Raw genomic sequence first — 25,052 nt, forward strand, 5'->3', positions numbered from 1 at the left:
GTATGGTACTCTAGAGTCTAGATAGTACTTATACCCGGGATCCGGAGAGCTTCCCCATGGGGCGGGTAGCCGGCCACAGTTCCTCCGGCCGATTGGTTGAGGAAGGTCGGTCGGTCGGACTCATCGCAGTATGCAGCTTTCGTTATTTGCTTTTTTCATTCCGCGGTGCCGTACCGTAGAGACTCCATGCAGCACGCCTACGCGTCGTCCAACGTCAATGAGCACCCACAAAAGTACGCCCCGCGCGAGTGCCTTCCCATGACTGCACCGGATATGTAGGCCGGATAGAATTTCCCTTTATTCGCACGCAAGCAACCAACGCCTAACTCCACGCACCTCGCAATCCCCCTCTACCATCTAGCCACCCTCTACCCCTCCCGCTCCCACGCATCTACAACCTCCCCCTCTCCCTCACCCTACAAACGACAACAGAATTAACCACCTCATTCCATGGATGCACAACCAGTAGCACATCCAAGCCAAGCGCTTGCAATTCGGCGAGCTCAACCTCCTGATACAGCAGCCTCCTCACACCATGTGCGCTCCTCAACATCAGCAGCGCACCATTCCCACACCTGCGCACCACGCTCCTAAGAATCTCTCGCTTCTCGTTTGCACTGCCACCCACCAGCCCCGCGAGCACAACGACATCAAACTCCTCGAGCGCGACCTCCTTGGCGTCCGCGCACTCGAAGGACAGCCGTGCGGCGGCCCCGCCGAGCCGCGCGCACAGCGAGCGCGATACGCTGATTGCCTGTGGGGACATGTCGATGTTGTGGATTCGACGCGGCGGGGGTGAGAGGAGGGTGGACAGGCATATCGAGGTTAGCGGGAGCGGGCCGGAGCCGATGAATGCGAGCGAGCCGATGGGCGCAGGGTGTACCGCGGCGAGCGCGGACAGCTCGAGACGAGATAGGTCCATGTAGTTCTGGTAGTAGGGGAAGGCGCGGAGTGAGGTCCATGCTGCTGTCATCAGCACCACTACCACAACTCTACACGCCGCGGAGAGGGGTACGCACCTTCCTCGCCCCTCCCCTCCTCCGCCAGGATCCTATTAGCCCACCACGCCTCGAGCAGGAACTCGCCCTCTGAGCACTTCGCGCGCAGCGCGTTCGCGATGGCGCGGACCCGCCGGTCCTCGAGGATCGCGGCGGCGGTGGCGGAGTCGTAGGGCCGGATGCATAGCGATACAAGCTCGGAGAAGGCGGCGTTTACGGACGGCGACGGCCCCAGCGACGGAGAGCGCTGGAATACTGCGTAGATGCGCAGGATCGAGGCGGTGATCGCAGTTGTGGGCGTGGAAGTGGGGGCGGCCGTGGGCGTGGCGACGGCGCGCGCAGGCGGCGGCAGAGAGGAGGGAGCGGGTAGGGTCGCGGCGGAACTCATGAGAGCAGGGTGAGGTTCTTGCTGGATTGTGCTGGTCTGGTCTTGTCGGCGGAGAGGGGGGGGGGGGGGGGGGGGGAACAGAACAGGAAGACACGCCCACCATGATAAACGCAGCCCTCTTTCTCCTCCCCTCCTCCTCCTCGTATTTCTCCTCCTCCTCCCTGCGGTTACAACAGCGGGACCCCGCATCTTGCACTCGCTCGTCGGGGAGAAAAAACACCCCTCCCCACCCCTCCCTCCCCCACCACCACGATACTCACTCACTTCACCAACCCCCCACTTCGGAGAAATCTGCAAACTGCAAACACCTTGGTGGGAGCGAGCGAGGGAGCCTGCATATGCAAGGGACACATCATCCATCACGAGCTTAAATAGCTTTGCAGACCTGCAGTGGGTTAAGTTCGGAACTTCGGAGGACGAGGAGGAGCTTGAGGAGGAGAAACAGAAGTGAACTGACTGGTCGCTACGGTTTTCACTTTCTCGCTCGGTGCGGTGCGGAGCGGAGCGGGGTGGAGCGAGGGGCACTATCTTACCTACTTTATCACGCTAGAAAAGGCCGGAGACGAAACGAGACGCTATTCCACCAGCCTACCAGGGATGGTGGAAGATATTTCTTTCGTTTCTTTCGTTTCGCACCTACGGTGGGCGAAGAGAACTTAGAAGTATGACGATGTTGGGTTGGGTTGGGCGGGGCCAGCAAGGTGTCCATGTGCACCTCCGCCATACTATAGAGTACATACATACATCATACATCATACGGCATGTACAAGGGGCGGGCAGAACATTCAACAGAGAAGGCACACACAGCAGGAGGATGGGGAGCGAGGATCCGAAACCATGAATCATGGAGCATGCGGCTATCCACCCATCCATGTGTATGTATGTGTAGAGTTTTACGGGTGCAGGGTGCGGGTGTGCGGATCAAATGCGGTGCGGTGCCATGCGATGCGATGTGGCAGACGATGTTTGGTCCCGTATGTAACGATGAGGGTGTATGAGGGTGTATGTACATACGGTGTTGGCGGAGCGGGTGGGAAGTACGGAGGGATGGATTCAAACTGCGCTGTGTGCGTACATAATGGGATACGGTGCGTGATTCCGGGTTTCGGCGTGTGCCACAGTCGTTGAAAATACCTGTCAAACCAGAGTTGTATGGGAAGTCAACGAGTGATCCCGACGGGACCACGGACGCAGGGCAGCCACAGCGGATCCCGTGGCTGAGCTGCTTTGTCACAGCACCAGCACGAGCACGAGATAGGTACGGTGTCTAGTATCACGTGCCAGCAACTCAGGTACCATGGTCCAGTCCCATCAATGACCACTGTCACAAGTAAACTCCAATCGCTCCCGGCAACTTCTATGTAATATGCATTCCCTCTTCCATTCCTCTTCCATTCCTCTACGTTTCATCACCTCTGCGCTTCATAGCTCCATACACTGCCACTACGGTATCATCTCATCTCAACATGTACATTCAACCTCCATACCTCCATACCTCCACACCTCCATACCTCCATACCCTCCATACTCCCATACCTGCATACGCTCTCTTCCAGTCTTCCAGTCTCCCAGTCTTTGCATGATAAGTATGTGCATACAAACATCCATCCCATCTCATCTCATCCCACCCCATCCCATCCGCCACCCCCGCCCTCTCCCTCTCCCCCTACCACCCACCATCCACCACCACCATCGCTCCATCTAGAAATCGAAAGAAAGAAACAAAAGAAGCAAATACACCAATCTCCGGCCGCAACATCTGCACGCCAAACAGAACAAACACCACAAACACAACAAACACAACAAACACAACAAACACAACAAACACGACGAACGACGAACGGCGAATGACGACGTAGAGTAAAAGGGGCGCAATGCAACGCCCGCTCCGTAGGTGAGTATTAAGTCCGCCGACAAGCAAGCAAGCTATGGTAAAGAACAAGAAGGATAGAATAGGATAGGATAATAACAGTGTAAGAAGTAAGTACGGTACTGTCGTATGTACACCGACCGGGCGGATGTATGAGTGTATGAGTGTATGTACTTAGGGTAGGAAGTAGGTAGGCTCGCAATAAAGTATGTGTGTGTGTGCAGACACGCACCCGCCCGCTTTCACCACCGCCGCATGTCTAAGGTAATAGAAAGAGAAAGAAGAATAAAAACGACGAACGATGGGTATAATGCCTCCCTCCCTCCCTCCCTCCCTCCCTCCCTCCCTCCCTCCCTTCCTCCCTCCCTCCCTCCAGAACCCGCGAAAGGAACCGAAAAGAATATAAACGCCCAGCCCCTGCAGGCAGTGTACCGGTGGTAGTGGCGGTTAGCTGAGCACGACGCCCAGCGCCGCCGCCAGCGCAATGATGGTAAACATTATCCCGACGTATATAGCGATGACCCAAGTGCGTCTGTAGAGCGCTGTTTGTCCACTGTCAGCATTGTCCCCATCCCCCAATGTCCCCATCCCCCCCCCAATAACCCCCTCCCCCCATCCCCGCGTCCAAGGAAGAACTCACGCCTCGTCTCGACCTCTTCACTCATACTGCTCGCGACGGTCACAGTATCCGTCCCCCCACCCCTCCCCCCTCCCCCCTCAAGATCGAAACCCCTCACAATCCTCGGCCCATAATACTCCCCCCCAACCTGCCTCAGGTACTCAGACGCGATGATACTCTCCTTCGACCCATTACCATCATAGACCAGATCGCAGCTGGCGCGCATCGCCGACGTCGGCGGAAACGACACCGGCCGCGGGTGAGGGTGCGTAGGCGGCTGGCGGCGCGGTACGCGCGGGCCGCGCGCGCCCCCCGCGCCGCCGGTGGAGTGTCGTGAGTGGGGCGCGCCGAGGCCGCCGCTTCGGGAGGGGGGCGGTGTGGAGTGCGGCTGCTGGTGTAGAGATGGCTCTGAGCGGGAGGGGATCCGGGAGATGAAGATTGAGTCCTCCGGCACGGGGGAGAGCGGCGGTGGTGGTGGTGGCTGCATTGCGTGGTGAGGTAGAGGGTGAGGTAAGGAGGTGGGGTGTGGGCTAGTGTGTGCCGGTGGCGGGCATGGGCGGCGCAGGCGGCGATAGGGGGCGGTGGGGAGCGCGGAAGTGCGTGGTGGTGGAGGGCTTGCGGGCTGATGATTCGCTCGATTGATCGTTCGTTCGTTTGCTTGTGCGGGAAGGAAACGAGGACGGACGACGGCAAACGGGGGTGGGCGGTTGAAGCTGGAAAGGAGTGTGTAACGGGGGCGGGGGGGGGGGGGGGGCGGGAGGGGAGGGGGCGGTCAATGGATCGGATCGCGCGCACACGTCAGAAAGGAGAGAAGGAAGGGGGGAGGGAGCGAGAAAAGAGCGTGTAACCCGATCGGGGCAGCGATCGACCAGCGGAGAAAAATGAAGCTGAAGAAGCAGCGAACGGACGGAAAAGACAGACACAGACAGGCGTGGACGAGGGGGCAGAAGAGACCGAGAGAGACAGAGACAAAGAGATAGAGAGAGAACCTGCGCTGCAAGCGGAAAAATCTCCCGGATGGGTTGGAGAACTTTGAAGGGAGGACATGCCGTAACTGCACGCATGCATCCCTCCCGCGCCATGCTTGTTACGGCTGTGGTGCGACCGACGGGCTGGAGCGATGATGCGGCCGGTTATCGCAGCTAATTTATTAAAGGGGGCTATTTTGGGGTGGAATTTGCCGGTGTTTGAACTTTGAACTTTGAACTTTGGGACAAGCCTTTCGAGGTGGTTGACATCATCGTGCTAGATTTCTTGGCTTTGAGAGCTGTACCGTGCTATGTGGAGAATGTAGAGTAAACTCCACGCCGTCCTCGCGCATAGTGATGAGCTGCATCATGTGTGCAAAAGTCCGCCTTCTCGCGTCCCACAGTCCACTCGGATCGTTCACTGGATACCGGTAGATGCTCTATCCTCGCCGGCAGCCCGGCAGAAAGTAAATCCTTGCCGGCGTACCTAGTGTCCCAGGGCCGTTTAAACTCGCAAACTCACCGCAACGGATGCGACGGCGAGAAGTGAGTACCTGGTATGTACTCTATGCGAACCTCCAGCGACCAGTCAACACCAGCACCAGCACCGTCGTCATTCTTCAGTGCTCACGCGATCTACTCATTTTCCCGTCCCCTAGATCTTAGGTACCGATCGTATGACAGCTGGAGGTGGTGGCGGGATCATCATACGCTCCCCGCACCCGCAGTCGATCTTGAGGCGATCGCTGACTTTATGCACAGCATAGGTACCTGGGTAGGTATTCGAAGATCGATCATCGGGCCTCCACCTATTAGACTACTAGTATTTAGAGTATGTATGTCACGTTTCCTCGGCAGAGCGCATATCCAACAGCCCATATCGAATCACATCGGGTCTCTAGTAGGTGTGGTAGGTATAGTAGTGGCCTGGTCCGAAACCACCTCGGCCTCAGCGATCCTCTGCAACGCGGCATACGCATCGGAGGTGCATTGGAAGGATATTCTACGGCATGTGCAGGCATGCGCAGTATGTAGGGTATTTCCGAGAAACATCGCGCTCATGTACTGTCACTCGGAGCCGGCGAAAAAAAATCGCAGGGAAGATTCGGTGACCAAACCTTACTGAAGCCAAGAGCAGGAGGAGGGGGGTGAGTTTGACTGGAGAGTACCTAGTACTTCTCCTCAGTGTACTACCAGCTCGAGCCGCGCGCAATCGTCCCCGGGAATGAACGGCTGAAGCCTGGTGCCCGAAGGGATGGCAGAGAGAGGAAAGTGCAGTGCCAGACGTGTATGGATGCACTTGTAGATTTGGGGATTTGTTGAGGTACTACGGTAACTGGTAGGGCTGAAGAAAGACAATGCATGGTGCTTTCAAGTTCCGGTATCTGCACTGAGCAGAGACGACGGTAGTGGACTGTGGACACTGGAAAGTGAGGAAGGCGGCGGTATCTGCAGAGGCTACTGGTATCTAGTGAAAAGTGAAGAAGGCGGCGGTATCTGCAGAGGCTACTGGTATCTAGTGAAAAGTGAAGAAGGCGGCGGTATCTGCAGAGGCTACTGGTATCTAGTGAAAAGTGAAGAAGGCGTCGGCATATCATAGATACGAGCCCTGTTTCATCATTTCGAGAGCGGCGGATAGTCATTCCCCAACTTCAACCGGGCGAGCACTGGGATCGCCCCGCCCTCCTCACTGCTCACTACTCACTGCTCACTACTCACGGTCTGATGAATCGTGATACTCCATCACAGGCACATAACTCATGAATAAACCGTCCGTCCATCCATCCTTCCACCCATCCATCCGCACAAGCAAAGTAGATAAAAGTAGATAACGTATTACCAACACCTACCGCACCGCCATCCACATCCCAAACCAACCCAAAACCAAAACCAAAAAAACGCCATCCAAGTTCCCACCCCTCAGCGACTCCCCCTTCCCTCCTCCCCATACGCGCACCTACCGCCCCTCATGTCTATACCCATCGGCGACGACGCCCCTCTCGGCAGCAGTCTCACTGACAGGACTAACGGGCGTATCATCCTCATCCCGATTCCCATGCCCATGGCTGTGGTCTAGCCCGCGCTCATACGGATCGGCAAACGGGTCCTCATGGCGGCTCACAGTGCTGACACTGACGCTCCGGTCGCGCTGGGAGTCCTCATACCGCGGCGGGATCTCGGCGCCGGGGGGGCCGGGGTAGTACTATCATCATCAGCCCACATCCAACACCACTACCACTATCCAGCACTATCCAGCATCAGTCGGGGGGGGCAGGGGGGGGGGGGGGGGGGGGTACCTTCTCGCCATACGCTGCCGTGCCGCCCGCGCCCGCTCCGCCGCGGAGGTTCGCCGTGCTCTCAGCAGCAGACGCAGCAACACTCATTTCCGTCTCCGTCCCCATGCTCCCGTCTGCGGCAGCAGCAGCGGCGGCGGCGGCGCGCCTGCGGCGCCGCCAGATCATGAACCCGCCTATGGCCAGTAGCAGCAGGGCTACGCCCGCGAGCACGGGCAGGATTATCGCCACGGGGTGGATACTATTCTCGTTGTTGTTGCCGGAGGAGACTAGCGAGGCGCCGGTGGGGACGCCGTTGCCGTTGGCAAGGTCGGCGGCGGACGTGCCCGTGGGGGTGGAGGTGCTGGAGGGGCGCCGCCATCGCCGGTCGTCGTCGTCTGAGTCCGTGTCGTCCGTATCGTCGTTCCAGCCGTTTTTGTGTGCGTCGGCTAGGGCGTGCGCGAGCGGGATGGGCGCTGGGAGGGGGTGCGCGCGGGGTGCCATTGCTGCGGGGTGCGGGGTGCTGGGTGGTGTGTGGATGGGATAGGTGGGCGGTGGGATTTGTTCGGCCGGTCCGGAACAGTGAGCTCTCCTTCAGTATTCAATATTCAGTCTCCTCTAGGCTCTCCCTCCCTTCCCTCCCCCAGCGCAGCGGAGAAGGGGCACGCCTCTTTATGATATGCCCGACTCCTCACCGTCCCTTCCTCGTCCCACACACACTCCACTCACACTCCACCCACACCCACCCACGCAGACTCCGACTCTTTCGCGCGATAGGTTACGGCAGAGTGAGAGCGCGAGTTTGTGTGTGGGTGCCGGCCTGGCCATTCACGGCGAGGCACATCACACTCTGCAGCAGTGCAGCAGTGCAGCAGATCAGCCCCGCCGCTGCGGTGTAATCTGCGACTTCGCTTTACTCTACATACACACTCGGTGGTTACTTGTGTGGAGTGTTGTACTTCATGCACGGACGGGCTGGGACAGGACTGGGCGAATGGGACTGGGCGAATGGGACTGGGCGAATGGGACTGGGCGAATGGGGGCTTGGTGATATGATACTTTGCTCCGATTTATATTGCTGTGCTGAAAACACTGGGTTGTGTGATGGGTGATGTACTGGTACCTCCAGGGTACGATGGAGTATTTCCGCAGGAGGCAGTCGGTGACATGGCCGGCAGTGGATTACCGAGTCGCTGGTGGAGGGAGTCATGGAGTCGGACGAGTGAGCTTTGGCGAGTGAGCTCAGAGCTGGCGAGGAGGAGGAGTGGTGGGGGTGAGCGAAGCGGGGTAAGTGCCGTATTATCGTGGGCACTCTTACCCATGATGTGCAGTACGTGGAGTACATGCGAACGACACAGGGATGCAGCCAGCCAATAGGTGGAGTAATCAATGCGCACGGCACATGCTGGGTGCTTTTCTCCATTTTGTTTTTTGGCGGTGGAGTCCTGACGAGTATGATACGAGGAAGAGGGAGACGCCGGAGGAAGCTGACGATCTTTGCTGTCCTCAATTCCTGAGGCCCGTATGGCAGACAGTGGACACAACAATCGTGCTCGGCGTCAGCCCGGGCGGGGGTGATCCCAGGTTGGTCGAGCATGCCTATCCGGCGTCCGACTGTCTGCCTGTCTGTCGGACGAAGGGCGTAGAGTAGATGTCGATGGATGGCGTACGCGGCCCCGGAAGACGGACCAGAAGCAGATACTCCACCAGTGACAACCGAGTGACAGAAGTCTGCAGTCTGCCCCCCACATCGAAAGCAAGTCGATCGACGGAACAGAGAGTTCTCGGCGAGCTTCGCCTATTCGACGGAACCGTAAGTCTATCTATAACCGGAGTCTGCATATGGAGTACTCTACATACGGTAAATACTTCGTGCTTCCAGAATCGAGGCTGTGTAGATGCACGGTGAAGCATAGCCGTGTGGAGCACTGGAGTTTGGCGTGACGAGCCGGGAGCTACTCGCACGAAAATAGATCAGCGCTCGTGCTCTACATAGACTCTACATAGAGTCTAGTTAGCTCGGTCTCACAGTGTCACAGAACACAGTCTCACAGATCATCACGTAAGTCATACCAAACTTCAAAGTACTCTACCGACAAGGCGACAGCGCCAGGGCGACAGCGACAGCGCCAGGGCTCAAAGCTCAGAGCTTGGGTATGGTCATGACAATGCTGGGCGTATGATAATGTACCAGTACGTACCGGCGAGGACCCGTTGCTGTAGTCTGTCGGTGTCGCTCTCGACGCCGACCTGACGGAGTGCGCGTTCGTCGCCGTCCTTCGACCGAATAAAGTAGCACGACTTACAAGTGTGTCGAAACCCATAGCTACCGGTAATCGGCCCAAAGTGACCGAGAGTTAGGTAGAACGGCCCGACTGACGAGCACCGATAGTTAATCGGCCCAAAGTGACCGACAGTTAATCGGCCCGACGGACAAGTCGTTGATGAGAGAGGACTATCCGCGAATCCTAGCAGTCTGGTCGCGGAGCCTCTCAAACCTCGTGCCGAAGTGTGCGCGGTCGAAAAAACTATAGGATTTTCGAAGAGGTGACGATGTCCGACTAGCGCCCGTCGGGTCCGTATGTAGGAATTCGACTGGGCGAGGCTGGCCGAGGCGTGCGAGAACATTGCTTCTGGGCGGCGAGGATACCGTACCGGCACATACCGTATGTGAGCGACACGGGCGAATTCTCGGGTTGAGTAGACACTCGAGGGCTGGAATTCAGCCTTTACCAACTTCTCACTTCCTCTAGTACTCTACCTATGACATAGCCACGGCCAGTTCGTCTATGTACGAACGCCACCGTTCTTATCATATCGCCACAATCGCCACAATCGCCACAATCGCCACAATCTCCAGCTCAGCCCCACGATAGGCATTCTAGCGCCCGCCCGTCATCCCGCTCGCTCGTCCGCCCGTTCATCCGTCCTCTGCTGCCGCCACCGACGAGGAAAGGAAAGGAAAGTGGCTTGCATTTGCATAAGCACACCCACTACACTGCGCCTAGAGTCTGGAGTCTGGACAGCCGCCCGCCCGCTCATGATAATTATGCCGCCCGCCCTTCCTACCCGCCGCAGCTCGCAGGTTACATCAGGCCATGCACCGCCACCTCTACCGCCACCGCCACATCCACCGGGCTCTAGATATGCTCGTTGCTGGCACCCCACCCGCACCCCACCCGCAGACCAGGTTCACCATTCACCTCATGCCTGCGACCGCCATGCCTGCGACCGCCGCGCCGTGCCTTATGTGATGTCGGAGACTCGGAGGCTGGCCGGTCTGGTGTAGAGTGTTTTCTACTCTACTCTACTCTACATACTATGATTCCCAGCAAATGCACTTTGAGCTGCAGATTAGAGTAGATCACCCCCGGCGTCCGACGCAGCGTCGGCGTCACCGTGACGATATGCATGCCGAAAGCCTCGCCGAAATGCACGCCGAAATGCACGCTGGACTCAAAGGTCTGCGGCGTATGTACATACAAGGCGGCGAGTGGCGTGGTGGGTACATACCTCATACTGCAGAGAAGAGTACAGAAGAGAAAAGAGGAGAAGAGGATTGCATTGCATTGCAGGAGCTGAGAGTCTGAGAGTCTGAGAGTCTGAGAGTCTGAGAGTCTGAGAGTCTGAGAGTCTGAGACGACACGTAGGTACTTGCATAACATGTACCTACTCTAAGGGTCGGTCTCCCTCCCTCCCATCACGACTCCCATCACTCCCATCATGACCCGCAACACGTGGGTTCGCTTCTACGGTAGTAGATAACCAACTCCCTATCTCCCTATCTACGGAATCGTCACTTCCCTCCCTTCTTCACTTTTCCACCGAGAATGCAAAAATTCCAATCTCCGTCTCGCTTGTAGACCATCTCTACCATCTATCTCCGTGGCAAGCAAGCAAGTCCCGAGTGTCTTAGCTAACCAACTAGCTGGACATGGGGGCGTGGCGTGGCGGACCAGGATCATCTCTCTTGGAGGGCATCTGGGAAATTGGGAAATTGGAAGTTGGGGAGGGCGATTGGGATTGAGGGAGGCCAGCGATAGTTACGGAGATGAGGAATATTAATCGGTTTGTGTTCGATTGTTGTTGGTTTCTGGTTGTGATTGATTGAAGATTGAAGAGAGGGAATGGCGGTAGTTATTGTACTCATAGGGCGGTTGTATGGCCACAGCAAGGCCACAAGCAAATTGAGCGAGGATGGGCCAGCGGGAGCCCCTGGCTTGCGGGAGTTTTCTGTTTCGCTGCATCGCTGGTACGCTACTGGGTAGCTGCTAGTATCTACACTGCTAGGCCAAAGTGCTAGTTTACTCTAGAGCATCATCATCATCATCATCGCGATGTGATCGGCGGCGACGGCGGCGGCGCGGCGGCGTGACGGCGAAGAGCCGTGATGGATGCGGTGGTTCTGGTTGGTGCGTGAGCGTCTGTCTGAGGTCTCCGCCATAGGTAGAATAGAGTAACATCAGCCCCGATTTCATTCGTTCATTCGCTCCTCCTTCAAGGCTGATCCTCGCGCGAAATGAAGGTGGGAGCCTGTGTTGTGATTGCTCGAGAGGCTTGCAGACTGCACACGCCTATCATCCGTATCTCTCGTCAGCTGTGGAGAATTCCTCCGCCGCCTCCACCTCCACCTCCACACCGGTGCGCAGTCAGGCCTTCAGGCAGTCATTCCTCTCCGCTGTTTCGCGCCTCTCCTTCAATACCGTATCTTCCCCGCATGTTGCCGACCGACCGCACTGCACTTGCATGGGGACACATTGACACTGCCTGTGGCCTTCCGTATTACATACTGCCTGTTGCCTGTTGCCTATTCCCAGGTATCCACCAGCCAAGCGAGCGAGCGTCGAGCGAACATCCGATATCCACAGATCTTTATTCTCGAGACTCCTCCGCGCGCGCGCGCTCTCGTCCGCCGCCGTCTTGCGGCCATCCATATCCACCGTGTCTCCTCTGTCAGTCCGTCTCGCTGGCAAGATGGCAAGACTGCTGTAGAGTAGAGTGAGTACTTGCCGGAGCGGACACTAATCAGGATACGGTACATGTCTGGTATGATGTCTGGGAGTACACGTCCTGCTGCATCGACGGCCGGGGGAAAGAGAGAAAAAAGCAAAGAAAGACACCAACCACGGTTGAGCGCGTCGGACATCCGCGCAATTGAGATCAATCGCGCAGCGTGACTGGATTAGGCGACTCTCTCTCTCTCTCTCTCTCTCGATTGCCTGGTGGTGGTGGTGGTGGTGGTGGTGGTGGTTGGGTTGCAGTTGTTGGTGCTGGTACATATTGGTGGTGGTGGGATTACGCTTGTATTGGTGGTGGCTCTGCTGCTGCTGCTACTGGCCAGCCAGATGTGATCTGCAGTCCCAGAATACCCAGGATGTACTCTAGGTAACCATCCACATCTTCTAGGTATTCTAGGTAGATACATAGGTACATATCGACGACAACAAGACAAGCACCAGCACAAGCACCGTCAGTTCAGTTCAGCTCAGCTCAGCTTAAACCACCAGGCTTCTCTTCCTTCTCCATTCATTCTCTCCCGCCCCCCATCCCAGCCAGTCCAGCCCCACGCCCCGCCCCCCCCTTCCTTCTTCCCCCCCACCACACTCCCGAGTCGAGTCCTCATTACTCTAGCCGCACCTAAATACTATACTTACACCTAGCTGCTGCTCAACGATAACTTTTCGTCGAGTCCTGCTCATACCTACCATACTACACTCCATTCTCGACTCGATCCGCCTCCACGTCCACGTCTCCGTCTCCAAATCCCACCTCCCACGTCTCGAAGTCTCCCTGCCCATCCATCGGAATCTGATCCGTCGGCTGCAGCTGCGCATCACCCGGGTACTACCCACGTTTACGCACCCCATCCATCTACATCCGCATCGGCACTTGATCGACTCCCGTCGCCTGCCTGCCCGCCCGCCTGTCCAGGTCAGCACTTCCACTTCCACTTCCATTGCCCGTCCGTCCGCTCGGCCTGCTACTCGGGTGCGCAGCGCACTCACTCACCCACTCTCCCTGCTTTCGCGGTCGAAACTGACTTTCCGATCGAATAAGGTTCGTCACATCGCACCTGTCAACACACAGACACACACACGCACGTACACACACACACACACATACACACACGATGTCCAACTTCCGTCCAACACGTCCCACATCGTCTCCCGAATGGCGGCCGAGGACACATGTTTCCTTCCGGATGTGTGCTACCCTTCCAAGTTCCAATTCAGCTGCGAGGGCGGGGGCGGGGGAGGCGGACATGTACTGACGGGCGTAGAACCTTACCGCCATCTACTTATGCCAGCACCATCGACGTCGTCGGATCGTGGGATAACTTTAGCACTGCCATGCCGCTGGAGCAGGATAGGCGCGTTGGCCGCGATGTCTGGAAGGCCATCTTGACGCTCAATGGAGGCCTCGAGATGGGGAGTGAGCATTTTTATTATGTGCGTGCCCTACATCCGGAGTGGACACTCTCCCCCGGGTACCGACCCACGCGAGTGTACTGACCCGTGCGTGCGGATAATTAGTTCTTGCTGGACCGGAAAAATGTCATGCCCGATCCGCAATCGCTACCATCGTCGCTAGCGGTACATCCACGCACCGGCCGGTTAATGTCGACGTTGTTCGTCCCGGTCGAGTTGCCGCCGACGCCGGAGCCGGCGGTCAAGTTTGCGCAACAACAGCAGGTGGAGCGGTCGGATACTCCGGTTTCGTCGATGGGTACCATCGGCTCGTCGGTGTTTGCTGATTTCGATGGAGACGGTGATGATACTTTCATGCAAGCGTTCGTGCAGCCGAATCCGCAGCAACCACGGCATATCGAGAACAACAACAACAGCGGCAGGAAAGGCAACACCTTCCGGGAGCGATTAAGGGCGCGTAGGAGCTCCCTTGCATCGCCAGGCCAGGAGGAGGAACAGCCCAAGCCCAAGCGACGGCGGGGATGGGGACTGCAGCTCAGCGTATCGACCGCATTACTCCGGATGGGCTACCGCACCCCCGCCTCGGACGGACTGGAGTCGAAAGAGGATCTGCAATCGCCACCGCGCCGCGACGAGGACGCCATCGCCGACATCGTCGGCTACCTCCGCAGCAACGACGCCGCCACACCCAAGGCATCGCAGTACATCCTCCCCATGCCCACCACGCACCCCCACTCGACCGCGTCATCGGTGTACTCGCAGAACCCCGACCGCCCCAGCCTAAGCCCGAGCCCGGGAATGTACAGCTCCTTCTACAGCAGCGAGGACGACGAGGACGAGCTCGCTACGCCTGTCGATGTCGCGTTTCCGAAATACTACAACTTTGATGAGCTGAAAGGCGCCGACGCGGGATTGGTTCAGGGTAAGGCGCGCGCAACCTCTCCCCGTAGTGGTGGTGGTGGTGGTGGTGGGGGCAGTGCCGTCGCTAGAGTGTCTGCGCGAACAGGTCGTCGGCGAGATGGCGTGGCAAAGGGAGATTGTCGGGGAGCATGGGTACCTCGGGAGTGTGGTCGTTTGAAGTTTGCTTCCTTTGTCGGCCTCTTGTGCGGGAATATAGACGGTTTCGGTTGTCGATGATTTGCGCTTGCGTTTCAGTTTGTTTTGCGACTGTTTTGCACTGTTTTGCACATATGCGGGATTCTTCCCTTTCCCTTTCTCTTTCTGCTTCGGTCACTGAAATCACATCACTCTGCTCGGCTTTTTTCCTTTTTCTTTTTCTTTTCACTTTTCTCTCGATCATGGCATTTTTTAGCTGTTATTTTCCTTTCTCATGGGGGCATTGAAGATTGCATTGGAGGGGTTTCGTTCACTACTATCTTACTGACTTACTGGCTTACTTGCACATACGCACATCATACATGGACATTCATACACGGTCACGGCAACGGTCGTTCTGGGAGTTTTATTCTTTTTCTTTCTTTTTTCTTCGCTTTTTTCTTTTCAGGGGGGATTTTCTTTTTGCTCGTTTGGGGCTTTCCTTTTTCTTTCTTTCGGGTGGGTGGGTTTGGGGGTTGGGCATTGTGGGGACAATGGGCTGGGTTGGGCTGCAGGGGAACGGGGGGTGGTGATGGAGCGTGGAAGCCTGGAAGCCTGGAAGCACGGTAAAAGTGATGGAAAAGTGCTGGGAAGCAAGGCAAAACGGACGGAGAGGGGGAAGAAGAAGTGCTGGGAAGCTGGAAAGCTGGAGCAGGCGGTGTCGTAGGAATGGAATTCATTTCACTTCCCGTTCTTGGGAGTTAAAGATTTTGCAGTTCGAAGTGAGAGAGTGAGTGATGCTTAGTGATGCTTCTTGACGTTGGCGGGGTTGGCGGGGCTGAGATCGGTGGTTACAGTAGGCTTGAGTTGGCCAGTTTTGAGATACCTATACGGATAGAACGACAGCGATACTTGATTCCATAGATACAGCAAAATTATCATCAATAGCGAGAGCTCTCTCTACCGAAGGAGTATGAAGGTTTGCCGCGTAAAGTTTGCCGCGTAACCACATGCTCGTCGACACTCGGTCGCGGCCGTCCACCCGTCCATCAATCCACCACGGAAGCTTATTCGTGCAACCTTATTCGTGCAAACTTCGCCGGGTGGGTAAAGTTTGATAGCCGGTATATACCTACTCGGCGCGTTTAGAGGATCGGAGGACGAGTAGATGGAGGTGAAGGTTGGAGGTCAAGATTGAGCGCAATTGTTGAGCGTGATGGGTGCACAAGGGGAGGGAGAGGAAGAGGGATACAAGCACGGATATCGCCACCATTCATAGATTCGACGGAGTCCATGGACCGCACCGGAAGCGAAGTCCACTGTTAAGTATGTAGTGAATTTGTGAACGGCGAACTTCTGTGGTGGACAGTCCCACAGGCGGCTCATGTGGGAGCACTCGAGTCGGGTGGAACCCCTGCAGCAGTTACGGCTACGGCTATGGACCGGCTACATCTACATCTACAGCTATCTTCTTCCTTGTATACGTCACGCTCTACTACACGGCTCAAGGCTTTTGGATGTGATCTAATGTGATGTGTGCAGAGTGGCTGGCTGGCCATCTACCAGCGGATCGTCGAACTTGTCGAGTACTTGCAGAGTGCAGAATGGCTGGCCATCTGGCAGCGGATCTTCGAAATTGTCGGGTACCTACAACCTACTACACCCGTCACTTCCCGGTGGGATCAGTGGATTACGCCCATATCGTTCTCGAGTATCTACCGGGCAAGCCGATTCTCGAGTACCTACTTGGCTAGCCAGCACTGCGTAATTCTATACTTCTATACTTCTATACTCACTCTAGCACTGACGGTCCTAGTTTTATTGTGGAATTCGATTAGGTAGTCGGCGTAGATGCTCGATTAGTCGGCGTGGAAGCTCGGCGGAAGGGCCGCAACCCTACCCTTCGTACAGTCTTGGACGTTCGTGAAGTTCGTCACATACGGGCCACCGTCCACGGTCCACAAACCACCCTTTGTACCGTCTTCCTCTCCCATCACTTCTTCCTTCCTTCTTCACTTCACTTCACAATAGCAAAGATACGACACAGAAATACAACATAACAATAATACAACCACGACAACTACGACTACGACCACCATAATCACTACAACCACGCCAACCGTGACAACTACATACGACAATTACAATAATACCTCACGTCTATATGGACCTCATAATTCACCTCCTCCTCCTGCTCTTCCAGCGCCTCCAGCGCCACTCGGGTGGCGCGCATTGGATCTCAATGAGCCATTGCGCCCTGGGAAATCACATCCCAGCCGTGCTACCCGGGGAGGGGGGCAAGGGGCAAGCAATAGAGAATGGTGTCCCCAGAATCCTGCGGATTGGTGGGCCGAAGCTGGCATACTTCGAAGAGCTATCCGAGAGCGTCGGCCGAATACAGACATGAGATCGATCGCGAGCCTCAATCCGACTGAACTTCTCGCAAAGAAACGAAGAAAGACGTAAGTATGTTCTCTACCTAGCTGGCCGGATTGCTTGGTCGTGTTTACTATAGCGGTGCTGACTATAATAGGTGAGCGCCTGCCTGAGCATGAGCTAGTGCTGGGTGTGGCGGGGCGGTACAGCCGCCCTCACCACGTACTACCTGCCAGCTGCCGCTGCTTCCTTGAGCAACTCAATAAAACAACAACCGGATATTCAGCCCATCTTCGCCCTCGATGCGAACGGGAATGTACCAGGGGGCTCGAGCAGGTAGCGTACATAGGAATGGAATGGAATTCGTTTCACCTCCCGTTGTTCTTGAAGGTTGGAGCTTTTCTGGTTCGTAGTGAGAGTATGAGTGATATATGGTGACGTTGGTGACGTTGGCGGGGCTGAGATATGCGGTTAGAACGACAGCGATAATTGATTCGATACTGCAAAACTATCACCTGCAGCGAGGCCTCTCTTTAGAGTATATGAGGTTCCGCCAGAACTTTGCCGCGTAACCATGTGCTCGTCGATACTCGGTCGCGGCCGTCCACCCGTCCACCGCGGAACCTTATTCGTGCAACCTTATTCGTGCAACCTTGTTCGTGCAACCTTATTCGTGCAAACGACTCCGGACGTCTAGAGTTTGATAACGGTATGTAGGTGGAGGTGAAGGATGAGCGTGATTGTTGGGTGCGATGGGTACTAGGAGATGGGGAGGAGAGAGAGATGGAGAGGAAGAGGGATATCGCCACTACCAGCATCACCGCCAATTGGCGATATCAAGGATTCCATAGACTGCACAACCGGAAGCGAAGTCCATTAACAGTCAATTCGTGAACGTCGAACCTCTGTGGTAGACAGACCCACAGGCGGATCATGTGAGCGCACTCGCGTCAAATGGAACCCGCCAGCTGTTACGGATACGGCTATGGACGGGCTATATCTACAACTGTCTTCTTGTGTACGTGAAGCTCTGCTCTACATGACTCCCGGCGTTTGGATGTGTTGTGATGTGATGAGTGCACGTAGAGTGGCTGGATCCGTAGCGGATCCCCCGAACCTGTTGAGTAGGTACAGCGGCCACCGGTGACCGGTCACCGGTGGGGAGTGGATTACACCGATATCGTTCTCGCGTACCTACCAGGCATGCCAATTCTCGAGTTAAGCAAGGCGGTACTGCGTAATTCTATACTTCTATAGTATGCTCACTTTGCCTCTGTCTCGCTCTGGCGGTCCTAGTTTTATAACTTCTATTATGGAATTTAATTGGATTGAATTAGTCGGCGTAGAAGCTTGGCATAGTTACCCTAAAAGCTCGGCGGAAGGGCCGCAACCCTACCTTTCGTACAGTCTTCAACGTCCGTCACATACGGTCCACGGTCCACGGTCCACCCTTCGTACCGTCTTCCTCTCCCACCACTTCTTCCTTCCTTCTTTCACATCACTTCTTTCTTTCACATCACAACAGAACACAACGTATGCAACATAAAAATACAACCACGACAACTACGACTATCATATGACTGCCTTACGACAACACGACAACCGCGACAACCTCGATAGCCGCGATGATCCGCGGGGCTGCAGCGATTAGCACCGCCCCCGGCGGTGGTATCGAGTTACCCAAACCACTTGATTTCAACCCCAACTTTCCTGCTTCAAGCGCCGGGGGAGAGACCCTACCTCCAGTGATTGGAGCCGGGCAAACATATCACCCCACATCCACCACCTCCCCCCCTTCCTCCACCTACTAGCACCCCCGAACCACCCGGGCCGCGCCCAATGGATCTCAACGATCAATTGCGCTCTAGGAACCTGTATTCCAGAGGTGCTTCCCGGGTGGGCAGGGGAGGGGGAGGAGAGAGAGCATGCGAGAGGGGGGCTGCTGGCCCCGGCCGCAGAAAGATGTAAGTACTCTACATGTCTGAACGGATTGCTTTGGTTGTATCCACTAGGTATAGTGGCGCTGACTGGGGGTTCTTGATAGGTATGGGGAGGCCTCGCAGCCATCGTTATTATCCACCACCTGCCGGCTGCCGCTGCTGCCTCCTTGAGCAACACATTAAAACAACAACTACAACTATACAACCATCATCAAAAACCCTTAGGCCTTGGTGGCGGAGATTTAACATTTATCGTTTATCCGAACCAGTTGAGTACCTACCTTCTCCGGTCCTGTGATCTGTTGTCTGTTCTTTGTCTAACCTTGACACACAGCATCGGAGGAGAGAGGTCATGTTGGCGGTAGTCACGCTGGCTATATTAGAATAGTTATTTTTCCCATAATATTGCATACATACCAATATAATACATTACAATGCAATACACTTCACTTCTCTGATCGCCTGTGATGTAATCTTCCCACATGTCCAATAATAGCTAGCTATCGGATCATGATCGCAAATACATCACATCCATAAGTACCAGTAGCAACAATCCTCCACTGCACATGCACGGCGACGGTGAACGGAGATTCAGTCAATCCTCGCCCTCGATGCGAGCCTGGATATGCTTGGGGGCTTGAACAGGTGGCGTACATAGGAATGGAATAGAATTCATTTCGCTTCCCGTTCTTGAGGGTTGAAGGTTTTCCAGTTCGGAGTGAATCAGAGTGATATCCGGTGATGTTGGCGGGTTGAGCTCGGTGGTTACGGAGCCAGTGTTGAGATATACGAATAGAACGACGGAGATAATTGACTAGCCCCGGCAAAAGTATCATCAGCAGGGAGGCTTCTCTCCACAGTATACGAGGTGCCGCGTAAAGTTTGCCACGTAAAGTTTGCCGTGTAACCATATGCTCGTCGACACTCGGTCGCGGCCGTCCACCGCGGAACTTCCACCGCAGAACCTTATTGGTGCCACCTTATTCGTGCAAACGTCTCCGGACGGGATAAGTTTCATAGCCAGTATGGAGGTGGGTAGGTAGGTGGGTTTGGGTTGGAGTTGGAGTAACCGGTACCTACCGGACTCGGAGCGTTTGGAGAATCGGAGAATCGGAGGACGAATGGATGAAGGTCGAGTGGAGAGGAGGAGTGGATGGAGGCGAAGGTTGAGCGCAATTGTTGAGCGCTATGGGGGCACAAGGAGAGGGAGAGGAAGAGGGAGAGGAAGAGGGGTATGCAGGCGCGGATACCGCCGCTACCACCACCGCCACCGCCAATTGGCGATATCATGGAGTCGACGGGGTCGATAGACCGCACCACCGGAAGCGAAGTCCACTGTTGTGCAGTCAATTCACGAACGTCGAACTTTTAGAGATCCCACTCGATTCCACTGGCGGCTCATCTGGGAGCACTCGAGTCGGGTGGAACCCCCAGTGTTGAGAATATAGGTGTGAGATGATATTATTCGGTTGCTTGATTCATTCGCAGAACACAGTGGATGACCAGCTAGACATACCCGACAGTAAAGCAGAACAAGCAGCAAGTATGAGAATAAACAAGTTTCTCGCGGCGCACTCGAGGAGGCGCAAAACATGGCGCATATGACCAATGACAAATGTGTACTATCTTGGACGAGTGACAACGGTGGCCTTTCAGCCAGAACCGAAAATCGCAACACCCAGCAGCAGCCGCGGTTTTGAGTAGACAGGCTACATCCATCTACAACTGTCTTCTTGTACGATACTTACCTTATACACGGCTATCGGCGTTTAAATGTGATGTGCAGAGTACAGAGTGGCTGCCCGGATCGTCGAAATTGTCGAGTACCTACACCGGTGGCCGGTGGGTGGGATAGGTGGATTACGCCGATATCGTTATCGAGTACCTACCAGGCAGGCCGATTCTCGCGGTAGGTACGCCGGTACGTCTATACTTCTATACTTCTATGCTCACTTTGGTGCTGACGGTCCTAGTTTTATTGTGGAATTGGACTTGATTAGTCGGCGTAGAAGCTCGGCGCAAGGGTCGTAACCCTACCCTTCGTACAGTCTTCGTCACCCACGATCCACGGTCCACGGCCCACAACCAACCCTTCGTACCGTCTTCCCCACCCACCACTTCTTTCTCCTTTCACATCACTTCTTCCTTCTTTCACATCACAACACAACCCAACTTAATACAACTTAATACAATACAACAACACAACTATTTGCCGCTGTTCAAGCAGGCCGCCGATGGACGGGCGGCAATGGACGCTGATTCCCCAGATGGAAGAGGCCACCAGTCGATCAGCTCGATCCTGAACAACAATCATGCCGGCACCACTGGTGAGGATGTTCCCATCGAGTCGAGTCTACTCGCTCTTGGGATTGTTAACAGTGCCGAATTGACCCCGGACCCGGATATACTTTCGCTCTCGCTGCTCCATCTTCGCCCTGCCCCTTTACCTTCTCCATCTCATTGCCCGGATCCAACTCCGACCAATGAGATGGAGAAGGACGCACATGACACCCAAGATCTACCACGGTGGTGCTGCGAGCCGCGACCACCATCGCCAGGCAATCGCTGGCGGATACATGGCGGCCGCGGACACAGGAGGTCCCCCAGGGGGTCCCCCAGGGGGTGGAGGAGTGGGGGGTGGAGGGGGGGCCCCAGCTCCCTCCCTCCCCGTTCACTCCCTTACTTTCTACTTCGCATTTCGGCTTGTCACACGCTTCCACCGACAACCTACAGGTATTTACAGTCCATCTCCCCCTACCACTTTCTCTCCACCTGCTAGCCCGACGAAAGGTATAAGTACCTAGCTGTCCGGGCTGAGTTGGCTGTGTTTACTATAGCGGTGCTGACACGGACGCCTGGAAGCAGCAGCTGCAGTTCACCTCAAGCCGAGCAGGTTCCTTCTACGCGGGATATCATCGAAGAAGTCACGATGATTCCCGCAACTTCCTTTCGACGCCGTTTGATGATGGCCGTTGCTATCATGTTTGCTGTATCTACGGATTGCTCGGGATCAGCGACGAAAACGGAATCCGGCTGCTACACGACATTCTATTCACCGACCCAACGTTCGTGAAGCACTTCGCCCAGTTCCAGGGCATGTGGGAGCACCGGAACGACCGCAAGAGTCAGCATTCAACGATGATATCCCACACATAGCCCTTGGGCCATGGTGGCAGAGATTTATCATTTATCCGAACCAGTTGAGTACCTACCTTCTTCGATCCTATGATCTGTCGTCCGCGACTTGTCTAACCTCTTCATCCAGCACCGGAGGAGAGAAGTCAGGTTCGCGGTGGTCGCGCCGTCGATATTAGAATAGTTCCTCTTCCCGTAGTAATACTGCATACATACCAATATAATACATTACAGTTAAATTCTCTGATCGCCTGTGATGTAATCTTCCAACAAGTCTACCATTAGCGATGGGAAAATCACATGCATAAGTACTAGGTAGTACCAGCAATCATCCACTGCACATGCACAGCAAATATGGACGCAAATTCCGTCCATCCTCGCCCTCGAAGCGAGCAGGCATGTGAAAAAGTATTTGACTGTGGGATGAGTGGTTGGTCGATGAAGGAATCATGCCAGATAAAGGGCTGGAGGGTAAGTAGTGGCACGATCTTTGATAGTAGAGTGTGTAAATTGCTCTATCTAGCTGGAACAAATCATTACTGCACGTAGTTTTATCTGTTCAACAGGTACCTATCTATCTTACGGTGCATGGGTACACAGGTGAAAGTCGGTTTTCCGACTATTGTTCAGATCTGCATACGATATCACTCACGCACATTGCTGCAGCGAGGTGGGGTAAATATCGAAACACTTGTGAGCGAAGGTTAGGAAGGAGACAAAGAGAAGGAAAGAGAGGTGGTCCACAGCGGAGGTGTTCGCGGATGAGTGGTGCAGCGATGCAATTCTACAGTTCCTTGCAACGCCGGATATGGGGAGGAAACCTTCGCCAGGCCTGGAGGAGGAGGAGGAGGAGGAGGAGGAGGAGGAGGAGGAGGAGGAGGAAAGCATCGCATCGGGGGTAGATCATGAGTGCTTAGCAGGATACCGTGTCTGCATCTTGTGCAGGGAGGTGAGGGGCGACGAAATGTGATTGTCTGTTCTTGGTGCAAAAAAAATTGATGTTCCCTCTATCTCTCTCTAGATGATACTCTCATGCAAGCGTTTGAGCAGCCTCGTCCGCAGCAACCACGGCATATCAAGAACAACAACAAAAACAGCAGGAAAGGCAGCACCTTCCGGGAACGATTAAGGGCGCGTAGGAGCTCCCTTGCTTCGCCGGGCCCAGAGGAGGAATAGCCCAAGCCCAAGAAACGGCGGGGATGGGGCCTCCAGCTCAGCGTATTGACGACGATCCTCCATATGGGCTACCGCACCCCGGCCTCGGACGGATTGGAGTCGAAAGAGGATCTGCAATCGCCACCGCGCTGCGACGAGGACGCGATCGCCGACATCGTCGGCTACCTCCGCAGCAACGACGCCGCCACACCCGGAGCACGTGGCTGGATCTACAGACTACAGCGGATCCCCCGAACCTGTCGACTCTCGAGTATCACCAGCCGCCGGTGGGATAAGTGGATTGCGCCAATCGATTCTCGAGTACTACGCAAGCTGGCACTGCGTACTTCTATACTTCTATACCCACTCTGCCTCTGTCTCTCGCTCTGGCGGTCCTATTTCTGTAATTTGTATTGTGGAATTCGATTGGATTAGTCGGCGTAGAGCCTCGGCGTGCATAGAAGCTCGGCGGGAGGGCCGCAACCCTACCCTTCGTACAGCCTTCGACGTGTGTGACATTCGTCACACACGGTCCACGGTCCACGGTCCACCTCCTACTCTTCGTACCGTCTTCCTCACCCGCCACCTCTTCCTTCTTTCACATTACAACACGATAATACAACATAATAAAACAATAATAAAGCAAGAAAACAACAGCAATTAGCGCTACAACAACGAAAACCAGCGTCACTAAGAAGTTGAAGAAGGAGCTCCCGAAGGTCCAGTGCATAGTGTGCGTGATGATACCTCCGTAAGTTCCTGACTTCCTGACTTTCGGCTTATACCTGCGACACATTCATTACCCGACACCCTCAATGCTCCCTCCTCCACAGGACTCTCAATGCTGATGCTGACGGGTCGCCTCTGGAACAAAGTGCGGAGGTCACGGATCTAACAAGCCGTAATCGAGACTACCAATCGTCGGAAGATCGCAGAAAAAAGAGTATGGTGGGATCAAGTTGGGAAGACGCAAAGTATGTTTGAGAGTGTTGGGCTTTTGTGAGATCGGGGTTTAGTTTTCAGTCTTGGCCTGTTTTCAAAGTACGACCGGATCAGAGATCTTTTTACAGCTGATATCTCGGCCTCAAATTTCATGCTTGAAGCATTGGAGGAGAGAAGTCCAACACTCCCTACATAGCTACATAGCTATTGGAGCTTCGCAAACACATCACCCCACAACTACCGCCTCCTCCTCCAGCTCCTCCAGCTCCAGTCGGACCGCGCCCAATGGATCACAACGATCCATTGCACTCTGGCAACTTACATTCCAGCGGTGCTTCCCAGGCGGGGGGGGGGAGCGACATCATATGGGGGGCTGCTAGCCTCGGCTGCAGAATGGCGTAAGTACATCCTCTACCCAGCTGGCCGAACTGCTTTGGATGTATTTCCTATAGCGGCGCTGACCATACCGACTGCCAGATGAACGCCTGTCTGGGCATAAGCCCGCATCAGGGAAAAAAAATCCGTTGGGTGCGTGTAGACGGTCCTGACTCTGGTAACGCTGGGAATGTCCTCGAGCTATTGCATAGAGTGAATGCCTAGTTATTTCCAGTATGAACGACCAATTCCCAAGGCTGGGCTATGATGGAGGAGGCCGCGCAGCCTCCCTCACCGTAGACGACCTGCCGGCCGCTGCGTTCTCGCTGCACAACACAATAAAACAACTACGACCATACAATCATCCTCAATAACACAATGGGCCTTGGGCCTTGGTGGCGGAGATTTATCATTTATCCGAACCAGTTGAGTACCTATCTACTCCGATCCTATGATCTGTTGCCCGCTTCTTCTCTAACATCTACACCCAGCACCGGAGGAGAGAAGTCATGTTGGCGGTAGTCGCGCCGTCTATATTCGAATAGGTACC

At 55.2% G+C, this 25,052-nt stretch overlaps 7 protein-coding genes across 7 annotated transcripts; 3 read left to right on the plus strand and 4 right to left on the minus strand.

The window, feature by feature from the left end:
* Positions 1-320: 320 nt before the first annotated feature.
* Positions 321-1,386, minus strand: BZA05DRAFT_369897 (Nicotianamine synthase; the record flags this gene model as incomplete). The annotated part of the gene is made up of 2 exons (XM_051481638.1): positions 321-963; positions 1,020-1,386. 2 exons carry the CDS (start codon positions 1,384-1,386, stop codon positions 392-394), a joined length of 939 nt encoding a protein of 312 aa, XP_051341471.1. The 3' UTR covers positions 321-391.
* Positions 1,387-3,617: 2,231 nt separating this feature from the next.
* On the minus strand, positions 3,618-4,609 carry BZA05DRAFT_472082 (uncharacterized protein). Its single transcript, XM_051487993.1, has 2 exons — positions 3,897-4,609; positions 3,618-3,798 (listed from the first exon to the last, which is right to left on the minus strand). The coding sequence occupies exons 1-2, from the start codon at positions 4,360-4,362 to the stop codon at positions 3,704-3,706; spliced, it is 561 nt and encodes a 186-aa protein (XP_051341472.1). The 5' UTR covers positions 4,363-4,609; the 3' UTR covers positions 3,618-3,703.
* Positions 4,610-6,311: 1,702 nt separating this feature from the next.
* BZA05DRAFT_472083 (uncharacterized protein) lies at positions 6,312-7,762 on the minus strand. The gene is made up of 2 exons (XM_051487994.1): positions 7,141-7,762; positions 6,312-7,046 (listed from the first exon to the last, which is right to left on the minus strand). Exons 1-2 carry the CDS (start codon positions 7,618-7,620, stop codon positions 6,801-6,803), a joined length of 726 nt encoding a protein of 241 aa, XP_051341473.1. The 5' UTR covers positions 7,621-7,762; the 3' UTR covers positions 6,312-6,800.
* A 1,225-nt stretch (positions 7,763-8,987) lies between these two features.
* BZA05DRAFT_434535 (uncharacterized protein) lies at positions 8,988-10,686 on the minus strand (the record flags this gene model as incomplete). Its single annotated transcript, XM_051486327.1, has 7 exons — positions 8,988-9,071; positions 9,318-9,393; positions 9,423-9,442; positions 9,782-9,831; positions 10,320-10,396; positions 10,437-10,580; positions 10,630-10,686. Coding segments are annotated over 7 exons (507 nt in total), but the record flags the coding sequence as incomplete, so codon positions are not given.
* Positions 10,687-11,583: 897 nt separating this feature from the next.
* On the plus strand, positions 11,584-12,338 carry BZA05DRAFT_390733 (uncharacterized protein). The gene has a single exon (XM_051482916.1). The coding sequence runs from the start codon at positions 11,636-11,638 to the stop codon at positions 12,116-12,118; it is 483 nt and encodes a 160-aa protein (XP_051341475.1). The 5' UTR covers positions 11,584-11,635; the 3' UTR covers positions 12,119-12,338.
* Positions 12,339-13,246: 908 nt separating this feature from the next.
* BZA05DRAFT_442834 (uncharacterized protein) lies at positions 13,247-14,622 on the plus strand (the record flags this gene model as incomplete). Its single annotated transcript, XM_051486798.1, has 4 exons — positions 13,247-13,320; positions 13,397-13,565; positions 13,650-14,466; positions 14,522-14,622. 4 exons carry the CDS (start codon positions 13,247-13,249, stop codon positions 14,620-14,622), a joined length of 1,161 nt encoding a protein of 386 aa, XP_051341476.1.
* Positions 14,623-23,239: 8,617 nt separating this feature from the next.
* On the plus strand, positions 23,240-24,802 carry BZA05DRAFT_465783 (uncharacterized protein; the record flags this gene model as incomplete). The annotated part of the gene is made up of 5 exons (XM_051487775.1): positions 23,240-23,472; positions 23,850-23,936; positions 24,019-24,159; positions 24,332-24,525; positions 24,759-24,802. Exons 1-5 carry the CDS (start codon positions 23,270-23,272, stop codon positions 24,800-24,802), a joined length of 669 nt encoding a protein of 222 aa, XP_051341477.1. The 5' UTR covers positions 23,240-23,269.
* Positions 24,803-25,052: the final 250 nt, after the last annotated feature.

The sequence above is a fragment of the Tricharina praecox genome, assembly GCF_024521635.1.
Source record: "Tricharina praecox strain CBS 144465 chromosome Unknown BZA05scaffold_6, whole genome shotgun sequence".
Lineage (NCBI taxonomy): Eukaryota > Fungi > Ascomycota > Pezizomycetes > Pezizales > Pyronemataceae > Tricharina > Tricharina praecox.

Coding starts and splice junctions, on each gene's coding strand:
- BZA05DRAFT_472082 (XM_051487993.1), bottom strand. CDS start 4,362: ATGCAGCCACCACCACCACCGCCGCTCTCCCCCGTGCCGGAGGACTCA. Junction 3,799..3,896: donor TGAAGAGGTCGAGACGAGGC/GTGAGTTCTTCC, acceptor GTGGACAAACAG/CGCTCTACAGACGCACTTGG.
- BZA05DRAFT_390733 (XM_051482916.1), top strand. CDS start 11,636: ATGAAGGTGGGAGCCTGTGTTGTGATTGCTCGAGAGGCTTGCAGACTG.
- BZA05DRAFT_472083 (XM_051487994.1), bottom strand. CDS start 7,620: ATGGCACCCCGCGCGCACCCCCTCCCAGCGCCCATCCCGCTCGCGCAC. Junction 7,047..7,140: donor CGGCAGCGTATGGCGAGAAG/GTACCCCCCCCC, acceptor TGATGATGATAG/TACTACCCCGGCCCCCCCGG.